The 11,064-nt window shown below is 41.3% G+C and overlaps 1 protein-coding gene across 1 annotated transcript in view; it reads left to right on the plus strand.

Moving 5' to 3' along the window:
* The window catches only part of LEO1 (LEO1 homolog, Paf1/RNA polymerase II complex component), a 44,407-nt gene extending 43,833 nt beyond the window's left edge, over positions 1–574 (plus strand). Inside the window, exon 12 of the mRNA XM_007935162.2 lies at positions 470–574. Coding sequence (XP_007933353.1) covers positions 470–574 — 105 coding nt within the window. The remainder of the gene's footprint in view (positions 1–469) is intronic.
* Positions 575–11,064: the final 10,490 nt, after the last annotated feature.

Consider the following 11,064-nt stretch of genomic DNA (forward strand, 5'->3'; position numbering starts at 1 on the left):
GACGAAAGAGGGGGAGGCCTTCAATGAGGTGGATTGACACGGTGGCTGCAATGATGGGCTCAAGTATAGCAGGGATTGTGGGGCTGGCGTGGGATCGGGCCATGCACGGTTACATGCAGGGTCCAAGCGTGCCATAGGCTAGAGACCATTTCCAAGCCTTCTCCTTATATACAGGAAGCAGACCACATCCCAAAGGTAGCTACTCAACTGCTTGTGGTAGAGCCCACCATGGAGTTGATTGCCAGTCTCATCATGGGGCATAACTACCACCAGCTGCCCAGCCACTCAACCAGGCCCAGCCAATTTGACATAAAAACATAACCCCCACAACTGGTTTTAAGGTGAATGGACTTATTAAAACAGTTAGTTTATTTTGTATATTCAGAGAGTCATTCAGCTGGGATGTTTTTGATAAACCTTCCTAGAAATATCCTTTATTAATTTTTAAGGTTTTTTTTAATCTGTTTAGGAAGGTGAACCTTCTGGAAAGAGAAAAGCAGAGGATGATGATAAAGCAAATAAAAAGCATAAGAAGTATGTAATCAGTGATGAAGAAGAAGAAGATGATGATTGAAGTACAAAATGTGAAGACATTTTATATATTTTATTGTACAGTTTGTTTTATAAATATGATGTAAACATGAGTTATTTTGATCAGAATGAATTGATTCGCTTTTGTGTAATTTTAATTGTAATAAAAATTTATAAAAAGCAGTTGTTTACACCGGTCCTAGGTTGATTGAGTCCCTCAGTGGTGGAAACAGTTAATACTGCTAACCCAAAGGTCGGAGGTTCTAGTCCACCCAGAGATGCTTGGGAAGAGAGGCCTGGAGATCCACTTCCAAAAAACCACCCACTGAAAACTCTGTGGAGCACGTTTCTACTGTGCCACACATGGGATCACCGTAAGTCAGAATCAACTTGACAGCAGTTATTTCTTTTTAAGTTTTAGTAAGTTTCTCCTGCTCTGCCCCGTCCCCTTTTATCCATCCCCAACAAAGGAGACTGGCCACCAGGGCTGGGACTAGGATGAAGCAAGTGAGGCACTCTTCTCAGGCACAGAATTTAAACAAAAAACCAAGCCCGCTGCCTTCGAGTTGATTGACTCATTGTGACTCCCACTGGGATTCCAAGGGGTAAATCTTTAAAGAAGTAGATTGCCCCATCTTCCTGCCATGGAGTGGCTGGCGAGTTTGAACTCTCAACCTTCTGGTTAGCAGTCAAATGCCTTAGGCACCACACCACCAGAGCTCCTTGCAGAATTTAAAGGGGTACAAGTAAAGAGCCTCAGGAATTATATTAGTTTGTCATAACAATGTATCAAATAGTTTAAAACAACAAAAGTGTATTTACTCAGTTCTGGAGGCTAGACGTCTCACATCACAGTGTCCGCAGGGATGTGTGCTCTCTGAAGATATTAGGGGAGAATCTTCTTTGCCTCTTCCAGTTTCTGGTGAGTTGGCAGTTTGTGGCAGCATTACTCCCATCTCTCTCTCCATCTTCACATGACCTTCTTCCCAGTGTGTCTGCTCTGGGTTTCTCTGTCTTCAAATCTACTACTTATAAGGACACTGGTTGCTTTATTTAGGGCCCACCCTAATCCAGTATGCCCTCAACTAACTACATATGTAAAGACCCTATTTCCAAATAAGAGCACTGTTTGAGATTCTGGATGGACATGAATTTAGATGGGGGGACAGGCACTACTAAACCCACTACAGTAATCAAGAATCAAGATAAATATTACTGTAATACAAGACACTTCACCAAAGGATATTCAAGGAGACAACAAACAAGAAAAGATGCTCATTGTCATTAACTTTGCTGATGTTGTTGGGGTAATGTTGTTTTGATTCACATCTCTAAATCGGCCAATCATCACTAGCATTTCCTCATGTTTTTTGTTGTTGTTATGTGCCGCCGAGTCAGACCCGACTCATAGCGACCCCTCCTTGGATTTCCAAGGTGATACCACTACGGAAGGAGATTGCCCAACCTTCCCTCCAAGGAGTAGCTGGTGGGTTTGAACCACCAGCCTTCTGGTTAGCAGTCAAGTGCCTTAGGCACTATGCTACCAGAGCTCCCGGCACTACCAATAGAGAGATGCAAATCAAAACTACAATGAAATACCACCTCACCCCCACTAAAACTGGAAAAAAAAATGTTGACAATGATGTAGGGAGATGAGAACCTTTATTCACTGCTGGTGAGAGTCTAAAATGGACCAACTGTTGTGGAAAACAATATGGTGATTCCTAAAAAATTAAGAGTTTTCATATGACCCAGTAATTTCTACTCCTTGCTATAGAACTTGGAGACCTAAAAGCAATGGTATGAATAGACATAAATACACCAATATTCACTGCAGCATTCATAATAGCAAAAAGGTGGAAACAACTTGAGTGTCCATCAACAGATAAATAGTTACAAAATGTGGTACATACATAATGGAATACTCAGCCCTAAAGAAAAATGAAATTCATGTTACAACAGGAATGAGCCTTGAAGACATCATGCTGACAAAAGACAATCCAATTTAAAATGGGCAGAGGATATGAAAAGATACTTCACCAAAGAAGACAACAGATGGCCAAAAAAAAAAAAAAAATGAGGAAATGCTAGTGATGATTGGCCTATTTAGAGATGTGAATCAAAACAACAATATTACCCCAACAACATCAGCAAAGTTAAAAAAAAAAAACATGTTCCAGTGAAGGTTTGGAGAGACCGGAAGCCTCATATGTTGCTGATGGAATAATGACAGTGGAAAGCAGTGTAAGAAAATAAAAGTCGCAAGGAAACAATTGGTCCAAAGGACTAACAGACCATGCAAACCACAGCCCTTACTAGCCTGCCGTCGAGTCGGATCTGACTCAGCAATCCCTCCTCGGGTTTCCGAGGTGGTAATCACTATGGAAGTAGTTTGCCCAACCTTCCTTCCAAAGAGTGGCTGGTGGGTTTGAACCACCAGCCTTCTGGTTAGCAGTCAAATGCCTTAGGCACTAAGGCACCTTAGCTCCTGGAAAACAATATGGCACTTCCCTAAAAAGTTGGAAATAGAAATACCATATGATCCAGCAATCCCACTACATTGGGTATAAAGCCTAGAGAAATAAGAGCTGTAACACAGATAAATGCACACCCATGTTCATCACTGCATTATTCACAATAGCAAAAAGATGGAAGCAACCTATGTGCCCATCATCAGAAAAATGGTTAAACAAACTATGGTACATACACACAATGGAATATGCAACATTAAAAAAATAATGAATCCAAGAAACACCTCGTAACATGGATGAATCTGGAGGACATAATGCTGAGTGAAATAAGTCAATAACAAAAGGATAAACACTATATGAAACCACTATTATAAAATGTCAAGAAAAGATTTGCACACAGAAAGAAACAATCTTTGACGATTGCCAAGGATAGGAGGAAAACCGGAAAACCAAAAACCCAAACCAAACCCACTGCCATTGAATCGATTCTGAGTCATAGTGACCCTAAAGGACAGTAGAACTGCTCCTTTGGGTTTCCAAGGCTGCAAATGTTTATGGAAGAAGACTGCCTCATCTTTCTTCCACAGAGTGGCTGATAGGTTTGAGCCACCAACCTTTTGGTTAGCTCCTTACGGGAGGGAAAGGGAGGGTAAATGACTAACTAGAGAGTACACACATACTAATCTGGGTGAAGGGAAAGGCAATGTACAATAAGGGGAGGGCAGCGCAACATGACCCATGGCAAAAGAAATCATTGGGAGGCACATAGTAAAAGACGAGGTAAATACTATTACATACATGCTCCTGGCATAGTGGTAATAACAAACAACATCTATGAGTAGATAAGATACATAGGTAGACATGCAAGCTGAACAGATGCGGGAAGGTGAATGAGTACCCCCATGAGTACACATAGATTTGGCAGAGGGTTTTTCTACATAATGTATTTGTATGCGCAGTCAATATATCCAAGCATATTATAGAGCATACAGGGGGCAAAGTTAGGAAAATTTCTTAGCCATAACAAAACACCTTGAGAGAATGACTCACCGGGCTTGGGGATTTAGGTCCAGTCTCAGGGGACAACTAGGTCACTTGGCCTACATCTTACTTTGGTGAGTTGTGACTGGGATCTTAAAAGCTTGCAAATGGGCATCTAAGGTGCAACTATTAGTCTCTCCCCATCCAAAGCAGAGTGAAGAAAATAAAAGTTGCAAGGAAACAATTGGTCCAAAGGACTAACAGACCATGCAAACCACAGCCCTTACTAGCCTGAGACCAGAGGAACTAGATGAGCCCCAGCTACCACTACTGACCACTCTGATCAGGATCACAATAGAAAGTCCTAGACAGGAAGAAAAAAAAAAGTACAACAAAATTCAAAAACATAAAGAATACCAGACTTCCTGGTCTGATAGAGATTAGTGGAACCCCTGAGACTGTGATCCTTTGACGCCCTTTAAGCCTGGACCTGAACTCTCCCTCAGAGATCAACTTTTAGTCAAAAAAAAAAAAAAAAAAAAAGGCCTATAAAGGGAATAGTAACAACCAATGAGGCCAAAAGGGCAGATCTGCCCAAAAACAAAGCTCAGAAGGCAGAAGGGGGCAGGAAAGAAGGACAAATGGAAATGGGGAACCCAAGGAGGAAGGAGGGAAGGGCAGTGTCACAGTGAGGGGAATGCAAACAATGTCATGAGACAAAATGTGTAGAGATTATTGAATGGAAAGCTAATACGCTCTGTAAACTTTCACCCAAACTACAATAACTTTTTAAAAAAGATATCATGCTAAGTGAAATAAGTCAATGACAAAAGGACAAATATTGCATGGTCTCACTTACCTGAAATGACAAGAATAGGTAATTAAAACAACAGACTAGTGCTTACCAGGGGTTAGGGAAGAGGGAGGGAAAGGGGAAATCACTCACCAGGAAGTAGTAAATTTTTGTTAATGGTGATGGGAAAATTGGCTTTGACTAAGGACAATGTTTACATAACCAGACTCATGTAGTTGTTACCATTATTAAACTGTACACCACAGGAAAAATGTGTGTGTGTGAAAATGGCAAATAAAGTGTTTTCTATAATTTTACAACTACAACACTAGCCAGGAAAAAAAAAAAAAGCTGCACCTGTTGATACTACTATGGTTTAACTAAATACGTCATGGGATTAGTTTTTCTGGTTTGAAGGTTTAGGATCATGACTTCATGGGTCTATCCAGTCAATGTGCTTAACATTGTTTTAGAGTTTCTGTTCTACCTCCTAGTTCAGCGAGTAGCTCCTGAGGTCTTAAAAGTTTGAGAGTGGCCACTCAAGATAACAGTTGGCTTCTATTTGCTTGTAATGGCAGAGGAAGAGATTCAGGAATTGGAGAAGAAATGGACTGCAAGTTTAATTGCCTCCATAATCTATTACCTCCGTTACCATGAAACCAGAAATGGATGGTGTCCAGCTGCCATTACTGAGCATTTTGATCAAGGACCAATAGGTCCTTGATCAAAAGGAGGAAAATGAGGAATGGAACTTCAAACTCATATGGAAACTAGATTTACTAGAACCACTGAGAGTAGGGGAACCCCCAAATCTAATCACCAGAAATAATCTTTAAACCTTGAATTGAAACTATCCCATGAAGCCCTCATTAAGCTAAACAACAGATTGTTTGCCTCGAGCCCAGCAGTCTTATAAAAATTGTTTGTTGTTGTTAGGTGCCGTCGAGTCGTTTCCGACTCATAGCGACCCCATGCACAGCAGAACGAAACACTGCCTGATCCCACGCCAGCTCCATGATCCCTGCTATACTTGAGCTCATCATCGCAGTCACCGTGTCAATCCATCTCGTTGAAGGCCACCCCCTCTTTCGTCGACCCTCCACCCTACCAAGTATGACATCTTTCTCCAAGGAATGGTCCCAATTAGGTAAGGGTAAGAAGCTCTGGTTGTGTAGTGGTTCAGGCATTTGGCTGCTAACCAAAAGATCAGTGGTTCAAACCCACTAGCCACTCAATAGAAGAAAGATGAGGCAGTCTGCTTCCATAAAGACTTACAGCCTTGGAAACCCAATGGGGATCACTATGAGTTGGAATTGACTGGATGGCAGTGAGTTTGGTTTTTAAGACAAAAGTGTTAACTGACAACAGTTATTCTAAAGCCCAGATGAGAACATTAAGGGCAGGGAGCCTTAAATTAATGGTGATGAAACAATATGGGCAGAGATAGAATGGGGACACAATGTGAAGCATGTAACCAATGCTATTTAACTGTTTATGTAGAAACTGTGGATGGATATATGTTTTGTTATGTATATTGCCACTAAAAAAATATTTTTCTAAATTACACCACCTGAGGTGGGAGGGGAAGGGAGGAAACACTACCAAAAAGTAAAATAAAATAAATAATAAATTATACCACCTGATATTAAAAATAACATATGATAATAAATAATATATACTATAATGCAATAGGAGCTCTGGTAGCGTAGTGCCTAAGGCACTTGACTGCTAACCAGAAGGCTGGCAGTTCAAACCCATGAGCCATTCCTCAGAAGGAAGGTTGGGCAATCTACTTTCAAAGTGATTCCGCCTCAGAAACCCAAGGAGGGGTCGCTATGAGTCAGGCCTGACTCAACGGCACATAACAACAACAACAACAACATAATGCAATATTTTTTAAAAAGTCAAAACTTAACACCAGTAAAACCCATCATGAGCAAAGTGTAAAAACTTTAAATAAAGGTGGGATCTGCCAGAGCTGGGATTAGGATGAGACAACTGAGGAGATTCACAGAAGTGCAGGGTGGGAACTAAAATACTAAAATGCGGGTATTGTGTTCATCATGGACTTTTTACATTGATTTTGATTTTTAAAAATACTTAGTTGAAGTATTATTTATCTTGATTAATTAGTTTGCTGACACCTCTTAAATTCTGCACCTGAGTTACTTACTTGTCTCATGCTAGTGCGGGCCCTGCTTTTGCGCAGCTCCATGTGGCAGCTTGGTTCCAAAGGTGAACATCCCAGGAGTGAGAGCCAGTTGCAAGCCAGATTACGTTTTTGGTATGACCTTTTATGACCTAGCATCGGAAGTCACACAGCATCGGCATCATTTCCACCACTTTCTATTAATTAGAAATGAGTGACTAATGGGAGTCCAAATTCAAAGGGAGGGGAATTTGACTCCTCTTGATGGAAGAAATGGCAAAGGACGTTTTCAAACCACCACACACATATTTGCCTTTTCAGTGGTGCTTTTCTAAACACTGATATTGTAAACAGCCTCGGCCCCGCTTCCTGATACTGTTATATAATCTAGGGGTGGTGGTTGTGGAAGGGGGGCCTACCCAGAAATCTGGTTATACAGAAAGATTAGATAGGAAATTTAGCGGGCAGTGAGTTTATGTTCATGGAGGAGGAACAATTCAGAAAAGAATGAGAATGGTTGTAACTGGGAGAATGTATGCAGTGAATTGTAAGGCAAGGCAACCATTGCCATGGAGTTGGATGTGACCCACAGCGACCCCTCCTTGGGATTCTGAGGCAGTATCACTATGGAAGTAGATTGCCCAACCTTCCTCCTGGGAAGTGGCTGGTGGGTTTGAACCGTCAGCCTTTTGGTTAGCAGTCAAGTGCCTTAGGCACTATGCTACCAGAGCTCCCAAGTGAGTTGTACATGTAGAAATTGTTGAATTGGTGTATGTTTGCTTTGTATATTCTCAACAGCAAATTAACAAAAATGAAGTTAAAAAAAAAAAACCATTACAACAGATTAAATGTAGAAGCAGATATGAGAATCTGGCTGATTTCAGTTAAGTCAGACTTTAAAGAAATTTGCAAATATTTGCAAATATGTAAAACAATGTCACTCTTCTCCTTTTTTTTTTTTTTTGCTTTGGAAAATATGTTTTCTTTAACATGCAAAGGGTTTATTATTGTCCTTTAAAATGAATAAACAAATATTTTATTTAAAAAAAGATAGAAAGAGAGGGTCCTGAATCATCGTATCACATCGTATTAGGTAAGTGTCTACCTTATCAAATGGAAACTCTTCTGCTTGGCTTTTACGATAATTTTTTTCAGTGAAAGTTTACACAGCAAATTAGGTTCCCATTTGACAATTTCTACACCGGTTGTTCGGGAGCTCTGGTAGCATAGTGGCTAAGACACTTGCGTGCTCACCAGAAGGCTGGCGGTTCAAACCCACCAGCCACTCCTCGGAAGGAAGGTTGGGCAATCCTACTTCCATAGTGATACTGCCTTGGAAACTCAAGGAGGGGTTGCTATGAGTCAGGGCTGACTCGACGGCACATAACTACAACAACAACAACACCGGTTGTTCAATGACATTAGTTAGCCTTTTCACAATATGTCAGTATCCTCATTAATTGTATTCTGCTTGTTCTGTTTCCAATACTCTAGTTTCCCTATCTCCCTTCTCATCTTTGCTGTAGAGTAATTGAATCCATTGAACTTTTGGTTTGTCTTGGCTTTTCAGAGCCTTCAATTTGATACTATCCTTTCCTAGGCAACATTTTTGTTTGTTTGTTTGTAACTGGTAAACACTTGTGTGCTAGTTAATAAGCTATTGTCTCTCAGCTCCAAACTAACCCTTCTCTGCCTTGCTTTGTAATGCCAGGACCAAGACTCTGCAAGCCACATCCTGGCTTCGCCAGGTGTCCCTGTTAGGGGGCGCTAGAGGATGACTGGAAGCCTGAATAACTAAGAAGGGACTACTCCTTCCTGTTTGTATTGGAATTTTGTGGGGGCTTCCTGTAAGTGTTTGTGAGGGAGCCTGTCAACACTTCACCCCAGCAGAGGAAATTGCTTCCTGCTGCAGCTGAACCCAATTAGTAGTTTTACCAATACTTGGAAAACCAGCTCTATTGTACTCCCTGAGAGACTTCTGTACCAGCTGGACAGCCTCTCTTCCTCAGGTATGAGCTTCAACTCGATGGTACCCTTCCTATTAGTTTTTAAGTTTTAATAATTCCAATCTCTTCCCTTTGTTCCCTCAGCCCTAGGGGTGGAAGTATCTACCTGTATTTGCTACCTCTGTGTTCCCTTAGAGTTCTCTTTTTACACTTAGTAACCTAGTCAACAACTTTAAACATAATAGCAATTTTTGTATATATTAAAATCTATCTGTACAGGTAATTAGTATGTTTTCTGTTTCCTAACTAGAACCTGACTGGGTGGTTCAGGAAACAAACTCTCAATGATGAGATTCGGGGATTGGTTTGTACTTGAAGGCAGGTCTGAGCTCTTTGTCAGTGGGAAATACCATGTTGGTAATCCATGGCAGAGGTGCCCTGGTGACACAGTGGTTAAGCACTTCTTTGCTAATTGAAAGGTTGGTAGTTTGAACCCACAAGATGCTCTACAAGAGAAAAGACCAGGTGATATGCTGCCATAAAGATTTCAGAGTTCTACTCTGCTCTATAGGAGCTCTGGTGGCATAGTGCCTAAGGCATTTGACTGCTAACCAGAAGGCTGAGAGTTCAAACCCACCAGCCACTCCTCAGAAAGAAGACTGGACAATCTACTTACGTAGAGATACCGTCTTGGGAACCCAAGGAGGGGTTGCTGTGAGTCAGAATCAACTTGACAGCACTGAGTTTGGTTTTTTTGTTTTTTGTTTTACTTTGCTCTATAGGGTCACTATGAGTTGGAATAGATTCCACAACACACAACAATAGCCACAATCCATGGTGTGTGGATATCATGATAAATCAGATTATCCTCTGTGTTTGAGGTCTCAAGTGGCTGCTTCACGTGACTGCTAGGCAGTAATGATGGCTATAATATAGGACTGTAGTGTGAGATGGATATTTCTGAGTTCCCTGAAGCATTTACAGAAAGAAAATTATAAGCTTAGGTCCTTAAATGTACAGCTCAAATCATGGTTAGAAAACCAGTGAGTTTTCATGACAACCCTGAAGGAATCTCTTATATCTTGTAGCAACAGGGCAGAGGTAGCTGAAAATCAAATACAAAATTTAATTGTGACATTGCAGAGTTACAACATCAACTGAATTCACAGCCTCTTCAAATCTCTCATGTGGAAGTTAGGACGCTGATGGGAAAGAAACTAGGAATATGGACATCTGTTTGGACTCGGATAAGGCTGAAAATGTAAATTTTCTAGTCACTCTGAGCCTCCCTTGACTGTGGGAAGCAGCTTGCCTCTGTGTCTGAGGAAATTAGTTGTCCCTTATTTGAAAACACTGTAATAACATTGCCCTGGGCAATTTCCAAGGAGCTCTGGTGGCGTAGTGCCTAAGGCATTTGACTGCTAACCAGAAGGTTGGCAGTTCAAACCCACCAGCCACTCCACAGAAGGAAGACTGGGCAATCTACTTCCATAAAGATTTACCACCTAGGAAACCCAAAGGGGGGTCACTATGAGTTGGAATCAACTCAATGGCAGTGAGTTTGGTTTTTTTGTGGGGCAATTTCCATTCTCCTCAAGACTCGCCTACCCAAATGAGTATTGTCTGAGCCATATTTTCACCAGTAGATACATAACTACAATCTCATCATGCTCCAACAAAGCAAGCACAAAGTCTGACTAAGGAAGAATTAGCTCATACACTAAAATATTTACAAGATTATCCTAATATAAGCAGAAGCCGGGTAGTGCCTAAAGCACTTGACTGCTAACCAGAAGGCTGGCAGTTCAAATCCACCAGCCACTCCTCCGAAGGAAGGTTGGGCAATCTACTTCCATAGTGATACTGCCTCAGAAACCCAAGGAGGGTTCGCTACAAGTCGGGTCCGACTCGACAGCACTTAACAACAATAACAACAACAACAACAAACAGAAGCTAGGAAAATATGTGTGGGAGTACATTTTTTTAATATTAGATAAAGGAAAGAATATAACACTAGCTTGGGCCAAATTTATTGATGTGTTGTTGTTGTTGTTTGCTGTCAACATGTTGTTGTTGTTGTTAAGTGCCGTCGAGTCATTTCTGACTCATAGCGACCCCATGCACAGCAGAACGAAACACTGCCCAATCCCGCGCCAGCCCCACAATCCCTGCTATGCTTGAGCCCATCATCAC

This window comes from Orycteropus afer, unplaced genomic scaffold, assembly GCF_000298275.1.
Source record: "Orycteropus afer afer isolate SDZICR_OR568_19922 unplaced genomic scaffold, OryAfe1.0 scaffold00026, whole genome shotgun sequence".
Taxonomy (NCBI): domain Eukaryota; kingdom Metazoa; phylum Chordata; class Mammalia; order Tubulidentata; family Orycteropodidae; genus Orycteropus; species Orycteropus afer.